At 43.1% G+C, this 23,549-nt stretch overlaps 1 protein-coding gene across 1 annotated transcript in view; it reads right to left on the minus strand.

Annotated features, from left to right (window-relative positions):
* Shroom2 (shroom family member 2) overlaps nucleotides 1-23,549 on the minus strand; it is a 131,495-nt gene that overhangs the window by 68,822 nt on the left and 39,124 nt on the right. Inside the window, exon 2 of the mRNA XM_026414577.2 lies at nucleotides 2,211-2,362. Within this exon, the coding sequence (XP_026270362.2) occupies nucleotides 2,211-2,362 (152 nt within the window). The remainder of the gene's footprint in view (nucleotides 1-2,210; nucleotides 2,363-23,549) is intronic.

Raw genomic sequence — 23,549 nt, forward strand, 5'->3', positions numbered from 1 at the left:
ATACAAATTATTTTGATGAATTTTAAAACATCTGAGTATGTTATTTAAAGTGTGTTTGAAAATAAATTGGTTTGAATAAACTTTTGTTTTTACATATCGTTCTACATGTTAAAGTATTAAATCCTATGTAAACTTCACAATCTGTACTCCCCTTGTTTAAAGGAAACCGAGTTGTGAAATGCAAAGTGGGGGTTTTACAGAGTGGCTCCCATCAGTCCTTCAGGGCAAAAGTTTAGGTCCCTTTCCTGAGAGTCTTTTAAATACCTACCCAGCTAAATCAGCCAGCAGGTGCCCTGTGGCCTCCTCTTTCCCTCTCAGGTGGCACTGATGCTTCCCTTTGAAAAGGTTTCACATTATAGTACCTCTAGTTGAAAAAAGAATTATACATATTGTACTAAACACATGAAATGAAGCCCAGTTTCACTCATAGTGACAGAAATTCAAACATACGTGATAAAAACAATTTCTCACCTATCACATTCATAGAGAAAAAAAACAAACAGAAGACTCTGTACCAGATACGATGCAGAGAAACAAGTGATCTGAGGTCTCTAGAATGTCTAAAAAAGTTCACAATGTATTTATCTTCGGACTCCAAAACTCCCCAGCTAGGAATTCAGATGCACAGAGAGACCCTGGTGTCACAAAACTTGGCCACTGTGTTGACTAACTGTCTTCCCCACCAAAGAGAGTCAGAGGAGACCAAAGAATGAGTTTCTATGTTTGAAAGGCTCTGGCAGCCTGGAGCCAAGAGGATAGAGGAGAAGAAGAAGAGGAAAACCGCCACCTGTCTGGGGGATGGGGGATGATCCACAGAGACGGCTCTAAACACATCTGACCTCTGCAAAAATAAGCTGCTCTTCCCATCATCATCCCTTGTGAGTCTAAGTGAATCAACAGATTGCCTTCCAGGCATTAATGAAGTGGCTCCCAGGGAATGCCAGCGCCTCTCATAGCCCACCCCCCTCCCCTCAAAGGCTCAGAAACTGCCATGATGAGTTACAAGGACTGGTTGAAAGGGTCTTCAGGAATAGCTTGCACCTCTTAAAGATGAGGAAGATAAATGAAGGAACATATTCACTTCCTCATTTCTGAACCTCCACCTTAGATGCTGTTTGAGGCAAACAAAGCACACATACATACACACACACACACACACACACACACACACTCTCTTCAGGAGTATGTTTTCAAGTCTGTGCTAAAATGTTGAAATAAATGCTTGGCTCAATTTACTCATTAAAATTTACTTTCAGGGATTGGGGATGTGGCTCAAGTGGTTGCGTGCTTGCCTAGCATGCGTGAGGCACTGGGTTTGATTCTCAGCACCACATAAACAGAAAATAAAGATATTGTGTCCACCTACAACTAAAAATTAAATATTAAAAAAAATTTTACTGTCAGCCTTTGAAAGAATGTATTAATTCTGTCAAAAAGGACATGCAGACCCTTGCTTTGGATCAGCCAAATACAAAATGTAGGGAACGATTTCTAAGAAGCTCTTGGGTGGTGCCCGGGAGGATCACGTTCGTCCCTGTGTATGAAAGCATCGTATCCCTGAGCGCTGAGAGACATCCACGCTCCCACCAACAATTTAGTTGGTAAGAATAAGCATCTTGCTCCCCCAGACCTCAGAACAGTGCTAGGCCTCCAGCTGCTGGGAAGCACCCTTTCCTTCCCAGCATAAAAACTAAAATCAGCAGCCTGCCACCTTGTGTAAACAGCAGGCAACAACACTTCACCTCACTGGGAGCACAGGCATGGCTTTCTATCTGCAAAGAAAATAATCTGCATATTATCCAAGAAAAGATACAAGAACTCAATAGGCTTAATTTAAAAAAAAAAAAAAGAAAAATTTTGGTGTTGGGTTCATCCTTTGCCAAGGAATACAGTCACAGCCCTTCACCTCCAAGTTTCTGCATCCCTAGCTTCTAATGGATTTTTTTTTTTAAAGAAAGTGTTTACATACACAAAAAATTGCATCTGTACTAAAGATCTACAGACTTTCCCCCGTCATTCCCTAAACAATACAATATAATAACTACTGACAGAACATTTACATTATGTTAGGTATTATTAAGTCGTGTCTAGACTTAAAGCGTACAGGAGGACATGGGAAAGCTACGTGCAAATATTACACCATGTAGAAGAGATAGAAGGGACAGACACTTCTGCTTATCTTGGTAAACACCAGGAGGCACAGATCTTACCTTTTGACCACCAACTTAAGGGTCTTATGGGATCCTTTCACCAGACAAATAGCTTCCTGTCTAAACCCTGAGAGACCAATGTCATTGATGCCCACAATCTCGTCTCCAGCCAGCAACTTGTCCACAGCTGCCGCTTTACTTCCTTCTTCAATCTGTAACAGACAAAGAAACATATCCCATGAGCCTCACGGAGGAGCAAGTGACTCCTGAGAAAAAGCGAAGAACCCCCGGAAGGCAGCTAGAAATGCTACATGCCCTGGGGTACATGCAGCTCATGGGCCCTCCAGACTGGCTTCTGGATTACCACAAGAGAAGGACCCATTTGGGGCCAGGAAGACTGGAATGACCAGGGCCCCTGAGGCTGACCAAGTCCCCACCGAGCAGACCAGGGATGCATGAACACACGGCTTCTTTCACCCAACCATTACCTGGTCTGCCTCCCCACAGAAGTGGAAGGCTGTTCACTGAAGGAAATGGAAAAGTTCAGAAACAATCGTAATAAAAATATGGACTCCAAAATTATGGATTCGTTTTCTAGATTTCCTTTATCCAAACAAAAATTTTGGACCATTTTTATTATTCACAGAACTGTACAACCATCACCACTACCAATTTCTGAACATTTCCCTAAGCCCATAAGGAAGCTCAAGCTCATTAGCAACCACTTTTCAACCCCCCCAGGCCCTGGCAATCACTAGAAAGGGACTTTCTGTGTCTACTACAGATGTGTCCAAGTTGGAAAATACACATAAATGGAATCGTGAAGTATGTGACCTTTTCTGTTTGGCTTCTTTCACTTAGCATAATGCCTTCAAGGTTGATCCGTATTATTGCATGCATTAGTACTTCATTTCTTTTTATGGCTGAATTAAATTCCATGGTATGAATAAGCTACATTTTGCTTATCCATTCATCAGGGAATAAACAAGTTGTTTCTACTTTGGGCTATTAAGAACGATGCTGCCATGAACACTGGTGTACACATTTTTGTGTGGACACTTTTTCCATTTCTGTCATATAATGGACCTTGCAGTCGAAATGCTGAGTCCTACAGTAACTATGTCTGACATTTTGAGGAACTACCAGACTAGTTTCCAAAGCAACTCCAACACCTCCCACTAGCAGTGCATGAAGGTTCCAAGTTGTCCACCTTTGCTAGCAATGACCATCTGTTTTTTATAAAGGTCTTAGTCAGATTATTATACTAAGCTGTTTATACTAAGATATTTACTACACTGCACTAAACAGTGTGCTCTGAATATGTCTTCAATGGCTCCTCAAAAGCTTGAAATGTGGATTTGGGGGTATGGGTCAATGGTAGAGCACTTGCACCATGCGCACATAGCTGGGTTTGATCCCTAGCACCGTGCACACAAACACACAAAAAGAAACAGGCTTGAGTGTCATCCATTTGATGATCATTTTCATCCTGAGAAAGACTGATCTTAACCAGTTTTTCTTATACTATAATAATACAACTCGGTAGCAATTCTCCCCAGTCTACCTGAGCAATTCACCTCAGTTGATAAGCCTATTTTCTGTACAAGTGGTTGGCAAACTGTGGCTAGGGAGCCCAATCCAACCAGCTGCCTTCCTGCTTCTGCTGTTGTTGTTCACAATTAAAGTTTTACCTGAACAGAGCCACACCTATTTATTGACACACTGCTACCGGGCAGCACTGAGTCCTATGAACCAAAAAGGCAAAAATACTTACTAGTTGAATAGTTCTAACAAGGTCTGACAACTCCTGTTTTACCTCTCAAAGCTTTACAAACTGTGAAGAAACCCAATAGGGATGCGAGAGACGCTTCCAGATCATTGGTGTAGTTTGAAAGTTCAGGGTTCCATGATTGTAGGCCTCAGTTAACCTGAGGATAACCTCTCCAAAACTCAGCCCAAAGTGCTCATGAAACAGCCTACAATGGAAGCCTGGGCCATGAGTCTACACATTTTCCTGAAATCCTATATCCCAGGACAACTAAATTCTGAGGCTAAAAAGCAATTATTTGCCGGGCACATGCCTGTAATCCCAGTGGCTCAGGAAGCAGAGGCAGGAGGATCATGAGTTCAAAGCCAGCCTCAACAAAAGCGAGGCACAAGCAACGCAGTGAGACATTGTCACTAAATAAAATACAGAATAGGGCTGGGGATGGGGCTCAGTGGCTGAGTGCCCTGAGTTCAATCCCAGGTACCCATCCCTATTCCCAAAAAGGCAATTATTTGTGGCAAGTCAGTGCCATACATATACAAAATTGGAAGAACTAACAAAAATATGAAGCAATTAGTTCCACTCACAACTGGCTTCAAAAATCAAGATAATTTTATCCCAGTGTCCTAGCAGGTAGATTGTTAAGTATATCCACCTGCCCAAAAGTGCACTCTCAGCCATCTCAGTCAAGATGCACTTGGCACCTGGTTTTGACAGGTCCCATGCAAGAGATACAATGGCCATCCAGGTAGAAGGGCTAGTGGGCGGCTGGCTGGCTGGGGATGGGGCCAGGGAAAGATGGTCTATACTTGGGTAACCAATGATAAAAAGCACTTAAAGCCTGGAGTTGGGGTTGAGGGGTACTAAGAGAAAATGTCCAGTCAGAAAACAGACCATGGAGGATGGCTGAATACCCAGAAATAATCCTGGGCCTCCAACATTAGTGGAAGACAGAGTACCCCAAAGATATATGTGAAGATATATGTGAATAAATGAGTCATGGAAACTCACCCTAACCCAAAGTACATGAAGCAGATGAAGGGAGAGTGACACTGGATCGAGGGAGGACCCCCAACACTCAAGCTGGGTCACTCGGGGATCACTGACTAAAGTCAGCCTGCAGAATCCTGATAAAGAGCCCATTTATCCAGTAGATGTCCAAGACCATGATGGGTGGGCTGAGAAACAACCTCGTGTTGATTTTGCCTTTAAGCAATTACACATTCCAGATGGAAACAACCTGAATGTCAATCAACAAATGAATGGATAAGTAAAATCTGGTATGTATACACAATGGAGTATTATTCAGCTTTTTTTAAAAAAGGACAATTTGTTACATGGTATAACATGGATGAACCTTAAGGGCATTATTCTAAATGAAATAAGCCAATCACAAAAAGACAAATACTGTATATTCCACTGCATGAGGTACCTAGGAGTCCAACACAGACAGAAAGTAGAAGGATGGTTGCCAAGGACAGGGAAGAGGAGGGAATGGGGAGTGTTTAATGGACAACAAGTTTCAGTTTAGGAGGATGGAAAGTTCTCAAAACAGACACTGGTGATGGGTATACAGCTGCAATTAATGCCACTGAATTATATACTTAAAAATAGCACCAGGCATGGTGGTGCATGCCTGTCATCCCAGCAGCTCAGGAGGCTGAGGCAGGAGGATCATGAGTTCAAAGCCAGCCTCAGCAACAGTAAGGCACTAAGCAACTCAGTGAGATCCTGTCTCTAAATAAAATACAAAATAGGACTGGAGATGTGGTCAATGGCTGAGTGCCCCTGAGTTCAAACCCTGCTACCAAAAAAAAGGCAGGGGGGCTAGGATTTGATGTGTCTTTTACCATGAAAAAAAATGCATTCCTCAATATTTAAAAACAAGAAAACTATTTCCCAGTGTAAGAATAATATGTGCCATGGAAGGGTAACTGATGTGATACAGCAATCTTTATACGGGGTAAAATTGGGAGTTCATAACCCACTTGAATCAAACTGTGAAATATGATGTATTAAGAACTATGTAATGTTTTGAACGACCAACAATAAAAAAAAAATAAATAAAAGAATAATATGTGCCAAACAAGTGGGTCCTTCTCCCTGATATGAATCTGCGTATTACAAGAAAATCTTTAGGCAAAACCATGATGGCTAGAGACCTTTCAGGGTCTTGGGATAGTTTTGAAGCAGGCACATTACCTGTGTCTGACTCAACCTTTACAGCTGGGGTTCTCAGTCTCATTCTCACAAACACTTGTTATAACAAGAGACGGTTGCAGAGTACGGCCAACTAAGGACTCTGTTCACCTACGCTAGAGAGGATAATATCTTGTTATTTCTCATCTGCAAAGCTCCCTACAGTTCCTCCACTAGTAATGAAGATCACTTTCCAAAATAACCACCTGCCTTTTCAAACCATACTCCACCTTCATTTCCCAACAAAAGTGTTTGGATTTGGGAGATAAAGTAGTATCCCAACACCCATCACCATCAATGGCTTCCTTGCCAAGTATCTCTAGGATATTTATTGTACTCATGGAGAAAGTACTCAGAAATAAAAAAGTTTGCAAAACTTTATGCTCTAGACACATCTAACTCTAAAGTTCTGTTTAGCTAATTAGGCTTGAACTTGATGAAGAACAAACCTAAGTTGGTACTGTTTTTCATAGGAGAATACTATAACTGTCAGCTTTCCCACGGTAAATACAACATGCATTACAGAATTCAAAATGATGCTTATTTTATTCTAGGCTGTGACTGTCTAATGACTGTAGAATGTTAAGAGTCAATCATGGAGCACTCCCCTTCTTGAGTCGCTAAGAAAAATCCTTAGTTTTACTTGTTCTAATTCCAAAAAGTCCCTGGGCAAAGCCAGGAGAAACATTAACCCACACCCATACCGGTCCATGTACTCACTGTGGGCATGCACAGACACAAAGCACCAAGTTCATAGATCGAGCTGAATACTGTTTTCTTAGTTATTAATTGGTATTTCTGTATGCAAAGCTCACTTCTATGGCCCCAATTAAGAGCCTGAGGGATTTGCAAGATCACAGTGACCAGAGATCAAAATTAAAGATGCATGAACAAACAACTTTGTTTTCTAAGACTAACATACTTCAAAGCCCATGAATCACACCTGCAATTTATCAGTTCTGACGCTTGTGAGAATGGTTCCAGTTTCCAGAGAAGAATCTCTCACACTATGACCAGGCCTTTTGTTAGACAGGACAATCACTGAAGTCACCTCCTTACTAAGCTTAATTTAATTCTCTTACTCATTCTTCTTGAGACTGGTTCCTTTAGAAAGGAAACCTGACTCATCCAGGAAAGGCAGCAGATGACGAAATAACCTGACTAGTCCTCATCCACTTGTGCTCTGATAAAGAGAGCCCACGAAAAATAAAAACCCCTGCCCAGTGTGTCAAGACTAAGAATATCAATTCCTGGCTTCCTACTGCAGGTCCAGCAGCTGGGTCAGCAGAAGAGGCAGAAGCCAGGCAGCGCTGATTCACAAAGATTCTGGTGTGCAGGCACGTAGCACTGCCAAGATGCCCAAGAGGAATGTCCACTCACTCCACCTGAGGGGCAGAGAAAGGAGAGCCCAGAGGAGGCCGGTGAGGCTGCCAAACTGATGACACACATGGAAATGAAGCCCAAAAGGCAAGAGGAAAGGATGCATCTTCAGACGGGAAGGTGCAGACAACATGGAAAGAAAGGGGCGCAAAGGGCCAACTCAGGCTCTATCTATAAAAAAGGAGAAACCACCATCAATGAGAGTGTAGCCATGATGAAGCAGGAAAGAAGTAATGTGGTTAACATCAATACCCTGATTCATCAGCATTCCCCATCTCCCTTCCTGGAGCCAGAGGAACATATTCACCAACTGTTTTGTAAATGTGAGTCTTTAGTGGCTCTAGAAACTTTTTATTTTTTCCTGAGCTACTTTCCCAGCAACTTTTTATTTTGAGACAGGGTATTGCAAAATTGCCCAGACCTTGCTAAAACTCAAGATCCTCCCGAGATGCTGGGACTACAGGTGTCTGCCACTGCACCCAACTTAGAAACATTTTAAAGGACAGAATCCTGCCTCACCTCTGCCCCCTTTTTAAAAAGTACAAATGCTTTCTTTTTCTCTCTCTCCTTTTTTTTTTATTAAGAGGTTAAAGTCATCTGGTTGTTTATTTGTTGGTACAACTAGAACACAGAGGGATATTGAATTTGGCAAGGCTTTATCCTGAGTGTCAGGTTAAATGATCACAGATAAGGAGGTGCAGTTTTTATACCCTGTAGTACAAAGTCCCCTGGCAATATACAGTTAATACATCCCGAACAATTTAAGTAGTTTCTAATCCCATGTTTTGCTGCTGTTGTTTTAATATAATTGTTTCCTAAAGAACCTGCCCCTTCACCCTACCTCTCCTGGTCAGAAATACGTGTACCCTAAAGGGCAGCCTATTTTCCTGATCATTTTGTTAATATGCTTCAAAGGATAGAACTTTTTAGTTTGGGGTTGGGGGTGTAGCTTGGTGGTAAAGCAGGTGATTAACATGCATGAGACCCTGGGTTCAAGTCCTACTGAAAAGAAGGGAAGAAAGAAGAGGTAGGAAAGAGAGAGAAGGGGAGAGGAGGAGAGAGGAAGAAGGGAGGGAAGGGAAGAAAAGGAAAGGAAAAAAGAAAATTTGAGTTTGTAGTATTAATGATAACTTATGACCTAACAGTTTATCACCATCTGAAGAGACTGCTTCCTGTGATCCTCTTTAGGCAAACTTGACTTCAGATTTTAAGTTGGAAATTTATTCCTGTTTAGAAAGAATCACAACTACATGGCACTTTAGATTTTTGAAGAGAACATTAAGAACTGTGTACAAACTGGAATGTCTTGTGTATTGATCTTCAAAACAACCCATAAACTATTTTCAGTCACTGTTTTTGTTTTTGCTTTTCAGTGCTGGGGGTGGAACCCATGGCCTGTACACGACCACTGAGCTACACCCTCAGCCCAACCAACAAAATCCTAATTATCACTTATTTTTAGAAATTCTTTTAACTTAATTTAATTTTAGTTGTTGATATAAATAAATAAAACATAAAGTGCTATGTGATGATTACAATTGAAACTAGTGCCTCATACATGCTAGGCAAGTGCTCTACCACTGAGCTACAACCCCAGCCCCCAAAATCTTAATTATGAAAAGAAAAAATAATTCCATTCTTTACAGGTGACCAAACAACATCAAAAAAGCAAGAAAAAACTTAATACACAAAAAAGAGAGGAAAATAAACCAAGACTCCACCTCAGATGCTTTGGAACTAGATAATCCAATAGGTATTTAGTCCAGAGCTTAAGAACATCAAGGTCTAGGGGCTGGGGGTGTAGCTCAGTGGTAAAGCATGTGCTCGGCATGCGAGTTCAATCCCTGGTGCAATGTGTATGTGCGCGCGCGCGCACACACACACGCACACACAAAGACAAGGTCAATCTTTTCATACCTCCCCTAAATAAGGGCTGGTTATATCACATACACACACAGACACACACACACACACACACACACACACACACACACCTACAAGACATAGAAAGGCAAATGTGGTCTGGACAAGGAGACAGAGCCAGGCTGGTTGATAAACACAGAGAGGCGAGGGAGATGACCACAGGGAAGCCATGGCTTGAAGATCAGCTCAGGTGCAAGGAGGGCATGTGGCTACCAACAACAGCAAGGGAGGAGGCCATGGGGCCTCACAAGACAAGCAGAGGAGATGGAGGCTGTAGAGACTGCAATGAGTAAGCCAAATGGAACTGACTGCTCAAGGACTGATGGTGAGAACTAGGTAGGGGTGGAACCATCACCCAGCCCAACTGGACAGGAAACCAAAGAGGAGCATGCATGCAGTGCCAAGGACTCACCGTCTCCACAGGGAGCAGAATAAAGCCCAGAGCTGGGAGCCTCCTCTCCAGTTGGCTTTGGTTTGAGGGTCTCAGGACACAGCAAAGCCCATATCAAGTCTGCACCAGACTCCACAGTGCAAAGCCAAGATCCCCCAAAGAGACAGCTCACAGACAGCATCATTGAGGAAGCCTTCCCTGAACACCACTGTGTGTTAGAGGAAGCCACAATCCTGAGGTGAATCTACTTAAGGAGAATCTACTCCAACTCCTTTATAAGCTGAGCACTGCCTCAGCTCCAAATCCAGGACTCACAGCTGAAGGTGCTACCTCCAGGCCTGAAGGGCAACGCCTAAGGAAGGGAGACATCCACAGCCCACACTACCCGGCCCCTCCAAAGCCCAGATTCAGGTCCCAGTGGCCTTCCTTGCCCAGGCTGTGATCCTGGGTTGGGACTTGGAAACATTTCTCCTGAGCCTGTGACTGGCACTGGGTTAGTGTTGTCAGCAGGGGGCAGTAGAGGGACACAGAAGGAAGAAGGGGCTTCCCACTTCCATTTCTGAAGTGTTCTCTGCCTGCCTCAGAGGGACCTGGCAGTCCAGGGGCCTTGTGGTGCTAGGTGGCTTCCTACCAAGTTCCACTGGCACCCCAGGGAATTTTAACAACAGTTCCTCAGGTGGCTTTCCAGTGGGCCCCACCCACCGCCCAGCCTGCTTCCCGCTGGCTCACCAGCTGGCCGAGAACCCTCAGTGAATTTCTCCAGAGGACCACAGTCCACACATGCCAATGAGATGTGAAAATGGGCTTTGGAAGGATCCAGGGTCACAGTTCCAGATTGCTCCCTTCCTCAGGTGCTCTGCCTCGGTTGGTCCTGGAGGTAGTCAGTGCCCGCTCCTTTATTATATGCCTGTACTGTTAAGAGTTCTTCCCCGTCCCCTTCTAAAGTTAGACCAACAATATTTTTTAATCCATAAACTGGGATATAATAAAATAAAACTCATATTCTCCAGGTGACAAAGTTAAAGAGTACAAAGTGAAGTGACAGCTTGGGAGAAACTAACTGCCTCATATATAACAAAATACTGAAAACAAGAAAAAGACCTGGATGCCAAAGAAAAGGTGAGAGACTCAAGTCCCTTTATAATAATCAAAAGAAGCTTAATATCTTCAGAAATTAGAGAAATGCAAAATAAACTCACATCAGAGAGTAAAGCAAACAGTATAAATGAAAATAGAGGACAAATGAATTCTCGTGACCTGAAGACGCAGTGTGAATTTTTATTACTTGTGGAAGCCGGCCATTGAAAATGCTTGATGACCCCACACACCAGGAGCACAAGTTTATAGAAATCACTGCATGTTAAAAGGTTAGAGCAAACAGATGAAACCCAGGGCATGGAAAAAAGGGTATGTAGTTTAGGAAGAGATAAATATCAAGGGTGGGGAATTAAGAGCTCTCTTTACCTGTGGTTGTTACTAGTTAATAATGAGTAAATAATAACCTGTCACTGTTCTTGACTATCTTATTTAGTGATGGCCTCTTATTACGTTGCCCAGGCTGTCCCTGAACTCCTGAGCTCAAGTGATCCTCCTGCCTCAGCCTCCCAAATAGCTGGGACTAAGGCACACACCATTGCATCCAGATAACAATTCTTCACACTGGGGGCAAGTAAACTGTCATCAAGGGCCACAGAATAAATAAATAATTTTTGCTTTGTGAGCCACACGGTCCCTCCCCCTCCAGCAATTGCTCAAGCTTGTTCTAGTACAGACAATTAGCAAGGGAGCATGGTGAGATTTGGCCAATTCATCTTGTCTTGATTTATATTAAACACTCCTTGTTTCAATTACCGTGTGGTTTGCCTCCTAACTGGAACTGGACTGATACAGATTCCATGAGACAAGTGCAATACCAGACATGCACAGGGCAACCTGGTGACAAAGAAGAAGAAATAGATCACAGGGTGGGGTAGGGACTGTGTATCCTAGAAGGCTTCAAAAAGATGGAGTGATCTGACACTTAAGACTTGTCTCTACATGACTTGGGGAAAGTTACTTAATTTTCTTTAGTACTGGTTTGGTCACCCAAAAGTGATGATAAGAGTGAGTTGTCTTATATCCTAGGATAATCAGGGAGATGAAAGTAACATGTTGCAAATTCCAAAGCATTGTACAAGTGTATTTATTTACAAATTATTTATTTATTATTGTTATAATTTATTTATGTCCAAACTGAGTCTGGACACTTGTGGAAGGTATTCTCACTCTCAGATTCAGTGACACACTATCAGGTTCTTCCTAGGAAAATAGTTTACTAGAAAGGGAGAGTTCTCCATTTACAATCTCCCAGATATCTAGGTAGAGTGGTTCCTAAACTCTTTTATGTAAGACTGAAGACAAAACAAAACCCCAAAGCTTAGTTATCCTAGGTATTCTTACTATTTACTTTAAACATAATGTAATGTTTTATTTTCCTTTTTTTTTTTTTTAACCTTCTACAGCATTTTAGGAAAGAGAGAGCACAGAAAGTAGCAATTTATAAATGGAACGTTTTGTGGAAGTGTAGCCTAAGTGGATTACATAGAAACCAGGTCACATTTTCCCCATTTAAAGAAGAAAAAAGAAAAGACATGATTTAAAGGGCAGTTAAATTTTCGAGATATAAATACCTTTTTAAAATACAAAATGAAACTGAGCACAGTGACCCATGCCTGTAATCCCAGTGACTCAAAGCTGAGGTAGGAGGATCAAAAGTTCAAAGCCAGCCTCAACAACTTAGTAATGCCCGGGGCAACTTAGTGAGACACTGTCTCAAAAAAAGGGGGGGTGGTGCTGGGGATGTGGCTCAGTGGTTGGGTATCCCTGGGTTCAAATCTTGGTACCAAAAAAAAAAAATAGATTTAAATGTCATGTATTTACAATCTAACAATGAATTTTAAAAGTGTGTGCACATCTCCCCAGCTGGCCCTCTGAAAGTACACCATCTGCATAGGTCAAGTATTTATTTGTTAGGTATAAGTGTCCAGCCATCCTGCTAAAAATGGGAACTATGTTTTCCAGAATCTCTGTCCCTATAGGGTTCTTCATTAAATTGGTCAAAAGAGGAAGGTGCCCAAGAATGGAAGGCAAAAGTGACGCAGCAGACAATATATGCCAGAAGTCACATCACAGTCACACAGGGCAAGAGGTGCCCAGGCAGGCATCAGCATGTTGTCATACCCCACTGTTCTACATCCCCTTCTTCTTCCCAGTTCGGGGTCCTATGACAAACCAACCATGACCACAGGCCCACCAGGAGATGCCGGCTCAGATGCACGGAAGACTGGGCTTTCCTTGGGCTCCCTACAGTGTCCCTTCCCCAAACTGATGGGCAGCTACTCAAATACACCAGTTAGTAACTAAACAGTGTGGGACCCTCCAACACTGCCCTGTGGTCCTTCTCCCACAATCACAATCACTTTATTCCTTTTACAATCTCTTTGCCCCAAAATATTCAAAGTGCCTCTACTTCCTGACTGACCTCTGGAAAGAGGTGGCCTGTCCTGTGGGCATAGCCTGACCACGCAGCCGGCAACATGGGACAAGTGCCGTAGGTAATGTGTCCAAACTCCAGAAATGTAACTAGGTACAAGATGCCCAAAAGGGAAAGCACATCCATCTCTCTTTGTATTTCAATTGTGCTTTAAAAAAAAAAATCATATAAATTTGGTAGCATTAACTACAGTTGCATTGTGGTATAAGAGATCTCTAAAACATTTTTACCTCACAAAACTGAAAACATACCCATTGATTTCCCCATTCTCCATCACCCCAGCCTCTGGCACCCACCTCTCTACTTACCGTTTCTGTACAGTTGCTATTCTCGATGGCTCATATAAGTGGGATCATAGGGCATCTGTCTTTTGGGACCGACTGGGTCATTTCAGCCTAACTCATGTTATAGCATGTGACAAGACTGCTTTCCTTTTTGAGGCGAATAACATCCCACTATGTGTACTGGCTGCATTTTCTTTATCTATCCATCTGCCCAGGGATATTTGGACTATTTCCCATTTCTGCAAATCTTGCATACTTGGTAGATGCATCAACTGACACAACAAATTGAACTAAGCCAATGAGTATGTGTTACTCAGCTTCTGGTCGCTGTAACAGAATCCTGAGATAATAAATTTAAAGGAAGAAAGGTTTTATTTGGCTCAGAATTTCAGAGCTTTCAGTCCTTTGGCCCTATGGCTTTGGGGCCTGTGGCATGGCAGTACCTCATAGTAGAGGCACCTAGCAGAGGAAACCTTTTTAACTTATGGCAGCCAGAAAGCAAAGAAAGAGTCAGGAAGGGGCCAGGGTCCCCTATCTCCTTCAAGGGAACACCTATACTGACCTAACTCCCTCCCACTGGGCTCCACCTCTTAAAGGTCCCACATGTCCCAAGAGCACCACAGGCGGGATACCAAAGCTTCAACACATGAGCCTTCAGGACATATTTTAAGGCCAAATCAGATTAACCAAAAGACCCACAGAAGAATATCTGTATCAGTACCATCTATAATAGCTCAACACTGGCTACAATGACCAACAGCATTTGGATAACCAAACAGTGGAATACTTTAGATCAAGCTTTTCCACCTTGGCCCTATGGACTTTAAGGCCAATGACTGATTGCCAGGGGTGGGGGTTGTCCTGTGCTCTTTTGGATGTTCAGCAGTATGCCTGCCTACCTCCACTAGAAGCTAGTATTGAGTGCACAACACCCCCACCCTGCCCAGAAGTAACCACCACAAATGCCTCCAGATATCTCTTAGAGCACAAGATCACCCCAGTGCGGAACCACTCCTTTAGAGATGGTCAGAAAGGCTCATGTGGAACAGGAAAAACAAAACCAAGTTGCTTCTAAAGGCACCTTTTTTACCATGGAGGAAGCAGGCGGCCACTGCCTCACACAAATCCTCTGCAAAAGACCAGGTTGGTCAGGCCAGGTGGGGGCCACGGTGTTGAACCAATGGCAAACCACAGTGTTTGTCATTCCCATGCAACACAGGCCTGGTTCTGGACACCATCAACCCTGCCTAAACATCACACACTGCAACAATGAGCCTCTGTCCTTCCTCCTCAGAGAAAGTGGTCTTTCTTGACTGCAAAGCTTTGTTTACCAGATCTCCTCTGGCCACACCATCCATCCCCATCACTGACATGCACATGCTCTTCCTGGCTTGGCCCCATTCAGTCCTTAGAACCCCAGGTGGGCCCTTGAGCTTCCATTATGGGACAGGGCTCCCTCCTCTGTGGACCACCACCAGCCTCTGCTCCTAACGTGCTTATGCTTCTTGCCACCATAAGACTGCCATCTCTGTAAGGACAAAGCCCAAATCCCATCTTTGTTCCTCCTGTGCTATATACTTGTCCAGTGCAATGTAATAGGCGACAATTCAGGAAAGAACGAAAGAGAGAGGAAATGAACCAGCAAAGATAAGCAGAGTTCCTGTCTAAAGCCCAGCTTTCATCTCACAACCATGGGAGCAAAGAGAAAAACACCATCATGGCCCTTTCAAGTAGGTTTTAGTGGCATCAAGACCCTCAAGCAGGCTTCCCGCCAATCTAGGAACACAGATCTGCCCTGCTCCCTGCCCCTTTCTCTTTTGATGTATGAGTCTGGTCATTTAAGTGCCTGCTTAAATAGAGATGGCTGGAATTACTTAAATCTACAGTTTTCAAAGTGAAAACACAATGTGAAAGAGATATGCAATCGAGAAACAGGAAGCGGAGCCGCTGGGTGCGAGAACATAGTCTCCCTGCTCCTCTGCACAGAGGGCTGTTTATTTTTCATGGGCATTCACATCCTACCACTATTCAAAGGCAATTCTGGCCTCCAGACAAGCCAATGCTGCCTAGGAGGCATTAACCAGGGGGAACAGCGCGAGAATCCCTCACCTTTCCTTGGAGTGAACTCGGAGACATCCCCTACAAGCCTTCATCTTTCTCGTGGGTAAAATATGGATGACCTCACTCATCACAAGGGCTAGCTTTCCTTTTGAAAAATTCTTCAGCGATTCCTGTTGTAAAGCCTAGTCAGCATAGCCTAAGGAAATGGAAGAAAAACAAGGAGTTCTGGGTTGCACAGGCAAAGGCTCCTGGGGTTAGTAAGGGGCTGACGTGAGTGCAGCGGCCGGGCATACAAAACACACAGCCCCAGCAGTGGGCCCTGTGGGCAGTGGCAGAGTCCTGCCATCACAGGGTGTAGCTACCATCTAGTACCATGGGGCTTAACTGTCCAGGGTAGACACGCTTTTCCGTTTGTTTAAAGCAACTAAAAATCTGGATGCTAGAGGAGTAAACTCCCTCTTTCCTCAAATTTTAGCAATCTTCACTTTTTAAAATAGGTAAAACCCAAGCTGGGGTTATAGCTCAGGGGTAGAGCGCTTACCTGGTATGCAAAAGAAAAGAAAACAAAACACTCCCCTACCCCACTTGACCGCCAGCCTAGCACCCCACCCCCTCCCACCAATACTCATGCCTGATGGTCACATATGTGTAACCCACTATTGGCACCCTCTGATTTGGGTAATTCACATCCTACTCTCAGGTGTGAACAGCAGCCCCCTTTATGTTAGGATCACCAAGGCAGTTTTCTCCACATTCCTGTGCTATCTTCTCTGTCCTGGACTTTACTAACCTGCGACCTTCTGACTCTCCAAAGTTGACCTCTCTTTCAGAGCTTCAATCAATTCCCAAGTTCTCTGGGATTCCTTCATGCATCTTTTGGAAGTGATGCCCCCTCCCTCCCTCATCACTAATGTCACTCTATGGTGGCTGCTGGCCTGGCTCTCTACTTCAGAGACAGAGCCTGCAGGAACCTCATCCTCCCTTTACCCCCTTAACCCCCCACCACCTGCAGTGAGGTGGCCTGCAGGAGGAGGAAGAGAGGAAAGCAGAAGTCAGCTGGGGGCTGCAGCAGAGAACCTTTGTTTCCACTCAAAGGGCAGAGACATCTAGGACCACCCTTTCCCTTTTCTCTGGGCTTAAACAAAGACAGGATGCCTGGGGATGCAGCAGCCCCAGGAGCTGCCGGTGCATGAGTGAACTTGCTGATCCAGGAGTCCCAGCATCCTCTTGGGAAGGCTGGAGACGTTGGTCAGGACAACTGATAACTCTTTTCAGAAAACATTTTAGAATGGTTCATAATTTTTTATCAATACAAATAATTTTTCTTCTAATGTTTATACTTTTTAAAACTCACCAATAAACAGAACAGTCCTAGACAGCAAAACTTTGCTTGCTTTTGTAGTTAAAAAAGAACCACTAAGGGGTTAAAATGTATTATTGTGTCTAAAAAATAAGCTAAGAAAAACAATGATATATTGTGGTTTCTGTGGGTGAGGTCCTGGATTCACAATCTCAAGCACCATAAAAAGAGAAAAAGAGCAAGATATACTGTATCTGCCCTAAAAATCTACCAGTTACAATGGAGTATGACATTTGTATTTATCCAATCCCTACATTCTTTGCTGGCAAAGAAAAATTGTTGTTCCTATACATGGGGGACCAAGTAAGAGGATGCCCAAGTCCCTTAAATAAAATGGCTTACTATTTGCAGGCAAGCTATACACACCCTCCTGTAGACCTTAAACCATCTCTAGATCATTTATATTATTTAACACAGTGTAAATGCCGTGTACATAATTGTTATACTGTACTGCTTAGGAAGTAATGACAAGAAAAAAAGTGTACATGTTCAATACAGGCAATTTTTTCTGAATATTTTTTTATCTGAGGCTAGTTGAATCTATGGGTGCAGAACCAAGGGATATGGAGAGCCAAGTTCACAAGCAGAGGGACTACCTGGAGGCAGATTTTTCAGTTCATCATCTCATCAGTACTAGTATTCGGGCCAATTCAATACTAGAATCAAACAAAAATAGCCAAATTATTATCTAACTTGAAATCCTCCAATTAAAAATAGTAAAGTCCTTAAGATTACAGCAGTCTAAACAGGACAAGACTGAACAAAAACCAGAAACCCTTTGTTGGTTTAATCAGCAACCAATTCTGATGTGAAAAACCTTAATTCCTCAGAGATATATTTATTTCTCCCATTCATGGTTTTGGAATTAAAAAATAATACTTAACTCTTTTAAAAAAATGGCTTGAATTAAAATTTCTAATTCTTCTGACACAGTAGCACTTCTGCCTCAGCTAAAGTGGAGCAGCTGAACAAGGTTTTTATGTGCTCAGTGGGTAGGGGGAGGCCGACACCTCCCACCAGGAGGGCAGGACTTGCTTAGGAGTCACTTCTACTTCATCCCAATTTATTTTTTTAAATATTTATTTATAGAAGTAATTGGACACAATACCTTTATTTTATTTATTTATTTTTATGTGGTACTGAGGATCGAATTCAGGGCCTTGCACATGCTAGATGAGCGCTCTATCGCTGAGACACAACCCCAGTCCCCTCATCCCAATTTAAATACTGAATTACTCATCAGTTGGCATAAAATAGGGGTGAAGTTGGATGTGGTGGCACATTCCTGTAATCCTAGCAACCAGAAGGCTGAGTCAGGAGAATTGCAAGTTTGAGGCCTGCCTCAGGAACTTGGCAAGGCCCTAAGCAACTGAGCAAGACCCTATCTCAAAATAAACAATAAAAAGGGGGTGGGAATGTGATGTGGCTTAGCAGTTACATGCCCTTGGGTTCAATCCCAGGTAGCAAACAAAACAAAACAGTGGGTAAAGTGTGTGTCCAGCTTGCAGAGGAAGGCAAAGTGATGACCTGTCACTCTAACCCCACGCTTGCACAAATCAAGGATGGAGTTACCATTCCTCCTAAAGCCTGTGTGTGTGTGCGTGTGTGTGTGTGTGTGTGTGTAGTGTGCCGCAGATCAAACCCAGGGTTTTATGCATACTAAGCATATACCCAGGAGCTCCACCTCCAGGATGCACCAAAGCCATCTTTAGCAACAACCTCGTCCCATTCCAATCTCCTGAACTGTCCTCATTCAGTTCTTTCAAGGACAAACTTTGATGAAAAATAATAAATACATTTATCTATTAGGATCACTATAGGGATATTTATCACTGTGTTCAGAAAAAGGGAAACAATAGATACTTTTCACCATAGACTAGAACAGAATTTCTGAGCTGAGTGTGATGGCAAGATACCTGTAGTCCCAGCTACTTAGGAGACTGAAGCAGGAGGATCACTGAAGCCCAAGAGTTTAAGGCTTAGTCTGAACAGTATAGCAAGGCCCCATATAAAAAATTAGAAGGAAAAAAAGCCCTGGAACATTTCAGTATCTCTGCTGTATTCTTTAATGTGGTTTTTGGTTCTGACATGGAACATAAGAGCCAGAGTCAAAATCATTAGCAGGGCACAGTGGCACACACCTGTCCCCGTGATTCAGAAGTCTAAAGGAGGAAGAAGGAAGATCTCAAGTTGGAGGTCAGCCCCAGCAACTTAACAAACCCCATCTCAAAATAAAACATCAAAAAGCTCAATGGTAAAGCATCCCTGAGTTCAGTCTCCAGTATAGGGGAGGGGGTCATTGAAGAGAACTTTGCAATACTGTGGTATGACTCTCATGGTTCCCTGTATTCTGTTGCTCATCAATTCAATAACGATGTAACTAACTTTCCACAGTGCGGTCCCAATTTCAATACCGTCGTCCTGCATTGCTCATAGTGAATTCCTCACTCATTCCCTGCTTGGTTTCTCAGAATCCACTACAGCGACGGTTCTAAACATCCTGCCTGCCAGCTTTGATCCCAGCTCTGAAAACAACTCAGAGATGAAGAGGTCAGGCAAGTATTTCCTTCTCAGCTCTACAGGAAAGCAAACCAAGGATCACAAAGATAAAGTGACTTGCTGTGACAGTTGCCATGTGTGACTTTCACAAGAACAGCACAGGAAGAATGGTATGGGTTTGAAATGGGAGCAAGCATAGAATAAAGGGAGATAGGGACTTCCAACCCCTATCTGGGTGCCCTCAGCATGCTGGTGTCAAGGAAGTTCAGCTCTCTCAGACTGTGTGACACAGTGCTAGCACTCACTGGCTACAGTCCCTTCCTGCTACCCATTGAAGACAGTCACCCACACAAACCAACCATCTTATAGAAAAGGCACTCAGAATGGAACCATGAGAGAAGGCCTGACTGAGAGCCCAGGGTTCTCCTACAGCAGTAAAGACAGATGAGAGCAGCATTTCTGCCCTGAGGGTGTAACTGGCCACACCTGAGATTGATTCATTCAAGGAACCTTTGGCAGAACCTCTGACTTAAATCTAATTCCTACTGAAGACGAAATTTGTTTTAGGACGATATGCTTCATAACAGACATCTCACATTATTGGTTATTATATAGTAGTATATATGGCCTGAAGTGTCAAGGATGAGTCAGATTTAACCCTAAAAGGCATAGAGAAGACTAACGAGCCCCTGGGAAAATGCCTTCCAACACAGGATTTCCTTAAAAGGAGTGGGGTATGAGATGGTCTTTATTGAGACCATCTCTTCTACTCCTTCATCTGGGTGGAGATTACAAGGGTGGTTCACTATGTGCAAATCCATCAAGGTCTATGCTTACAACGTGAACACTTTTCTGTATGCAGATTTTATCTCAAGAAAAATATAATACCCTTTATTTTGAGCTAAATTGTATAACCAAAAAAAGATGTTGAAACCCTAACCCTAGAACCTGTGCATGTGGCCTTATTAGGAAACAGGATCATTACAGCCGTAATTGAGATGAGGTCATCCTGGAGTAGGGTGGCCCTAATCCAATGGCTGGTCTACATTTAAGAAGATGGAAATTCAGACCTGGCTGAGAAGTATGTGAAGCCGGAGGCAGAGGCTGGAATGATGGCATCCACAGAGCAGGGAATGCCTGGAGCTAAAAGAGGCAAGGAAGGATCCTCCCCTAGAACCTCCAAAAGGTGACTGGCCCTGCTAATACCTTGACTTTAGATGTCTGACTTCCAGAAGTTTTACTGTACATCTTTGTTATGAAAGCCCTGGGTAACTAATACACGCTCCCTTTTTGCTAAAGAAAAAGCCTATGAAGATGCATATGAAGAACTGCTGATGTGGCCAGTGAAATTCTCCAGAATGGGACAAGGCTGTCCCATGCTCCAGCTTTCCTAAGAATCCACAGCTGGACCCCAAGGAGACTCATCTCACCCCTCCCACTGTCCCACTCCTGGATCCTAGCAGGGGGACTGGTGTGCTTGGCTCCTCCGTGCGATGCTTCTGCCTCCTACCTATAGCAGGAACCATGGGTTCCCTGTGAGCTGGAGGTGCTAGGTTTATTATACCCAAGAAACATAAAAATAGGCTTTCCTCTTAAAAAGAAAACAACCTAAAATCCCACTGAGAAGTACATTCTCCAAGCTTTAGACAATAACATTTCTGGTTTGTTTTAAATTGCATGCCAGCAGCATGAGGCACATAGTAGGTCTCTATCATCTATCACTGAAAACATACACAGGCTGGGTCCCACTGACGGAAGGATCAGAGTAAATCTCCAGCTTTCCCCATGGAGACAAAAACACATTAGGGGCCAACCAGTAACCTTGCTGTTCTCAGTTTCCTTATCCATAAAATGATCCGCTCAGTCTTGGCTTATTTTCAAGATCTTTTGGGGCTTTAAAATTTTGTGACTATAATCAATTTTACTGTTGGTTAAACTATTAAAGACTATTGTCTTTAAACTTGTGACCAAGGAAAAGAATGGGCCTAACAGGAGAAAGCCTTTAGGAGACCCAGTTGAGGGCAGGCTTTCAAGGTGGTGAAAATAAGAGAGAAACTTCAGGCCAGGTAGGGTGGCACACACCTGTAATCACTGTGACTCAGGAAGCTAAGACAGGAGGATCGCTAGTTCAAGGCCAGCCTCAGCAACTTAGCAAGGCCCTAAGCAACTTAGCAAGGCTCTGTCTCAAAAGATGTGGCTCAGTGGTCAAGCACCCCTAGGTTCAATCCTCAGTATCAAATAAATAAATAAGGCTGGCACTTCAGTGGTAGAACACCCCTGATTTCAAAATAATAATAATAATAATAATAATAATAAAGTTAGGGCTGGGGATGTGGCTCAAGCGGTAGTGTGCTCGCCTGACATGCATGCAGCCCGGGTTCGATCCTGAGCACCACATACAAACAAAGATGCTGTGTCCACTGAAAACTAAAAAATAAATATTAAAATTCTTTCTCTCTCTCCCTTTCTCTCTCTCACTCTCTTTAAAAAAATAATAATAATAAAGTTAAAAGGGCTGGGGGTATAGCTCAGTGTTACAGTGCTTGTTTAGCAAGCATGAGGCTACGGTTCAATCCTCAGCACCACAAAAAAACAAAAACAAACAAACAAAAAAGAATAAAGTCTCAGATGCTACAAAAAAAAAAAAAAAAAAAACAAGAAGAAGCCTAACAGATACCTGCTGAAAAACTCCTTGCAGGTGGTTCTAGAATCAAATGACAGTACATTTGGTACCAACTGTCCTCCCAAAGCACAAAGAAGAGTGGTGGATCCTTGGATCCATGTGAATGGGTGTGTGTGTAAAAAATATTTACTTATGCATACATGCAATACTGAGAATAGAACCTAGAATGCTATACAAATGTTCTACTGGGTGAGCTACACACCCAACCCTAGGGGATCTTTCATAAACAAGCAGCATAGAAAAAAAAAATCTAGTTCATTAAATGTTTCAATAAAGCCTTGGCTGAATGTGTTGCCAGGAGATAGCTTGGAGTTTTCTTCAGACCATTCCATAAACCTTTTCATGGGCACTAACCTGCTCCAAAGCATTTGAATTGCTCAGCCAACTACTAGTCATGCCTTGCATTCCAATATATCTTGATCAGCTTCGTGAGAGGCTGCTTTTAATGAGTATGCCCTTCCTGCTGGACCATAACTCTTTTTTTTTTTTTTGTGGTACTGGGGGTGGAACCCAGGGCCTCATACATGCTAAGCACGCACTCTACCATAGTTATACTCCCTGCCACCAGACCATAATTCTTTAAAGGAACAGAATGATCTCCCCCAATACAGTAAACTCCTGTTAATTCACAACCAAAAGCTGGAAGTGATAAAACAGACCTCAGTCTCCTGGGGAACATCCTCCACTCTAAGTCAGTGCAAATGGCTGATAATTGATTAACAGAGTTTTACAACATAATAAGGTTTGGAAGATTCTATCTATACAAAAGCAAGGCAGAGGTGGTATCACAAGGTACAAACTAAAAACATACAATATGGGGAAACTGCAATATTTTGACAGAGAACACACTGTATCTTCCTATGTGTCTATGTGAGCACATGTACACTTCACAGGAAAATGCTATAACAACAGGTAAGGAAGCCATACGTCTAAGTGGCCAGCATCACATGATCTAAATCTCAGTTGCCCCCATGGCTAGTTAACACAGGGGTGATGGACTTGATATTGAGAGTTCTGATTGACAGCACCTCTAAAAGTCCATTTTTCAAAAGCAAAGTGGAATACATTATAATCAAGGAGTCTACAGGACTACTTTACTTCCAGAAAGTAAAGTAGCAAAAAACAGCGCAGCATGTCTGGGATAGAGAGACTGGCTAGGGCGGATGCCAAGGTCCCATGGAAGCTGGGTAATATGCTACCAGCTTCCTCCTTCCTTCCTTTCTCACACAAAGACCAAAGTCCAAAGACTTGGAGAGACAAAAGAATGGTCCAAGGTCCTTCAGCAGGTGAAAAGTATAGAAGGACATTCAACAATAAAA

Source organism: Urocitellus parryii, chromosome X, assembly GCF_045843805.1.
Source record: "Urocitellus parryii isolate mUroPar1 chromosome X, mUroPar1.hap1, whole genome shotgun sequence".
Lineage (NCBI taxonomy): Eukaryota > Metazoa > Chordata > Mammalia > Rodentia > Sciuridae > Urocitellus > Urocitellus parryii.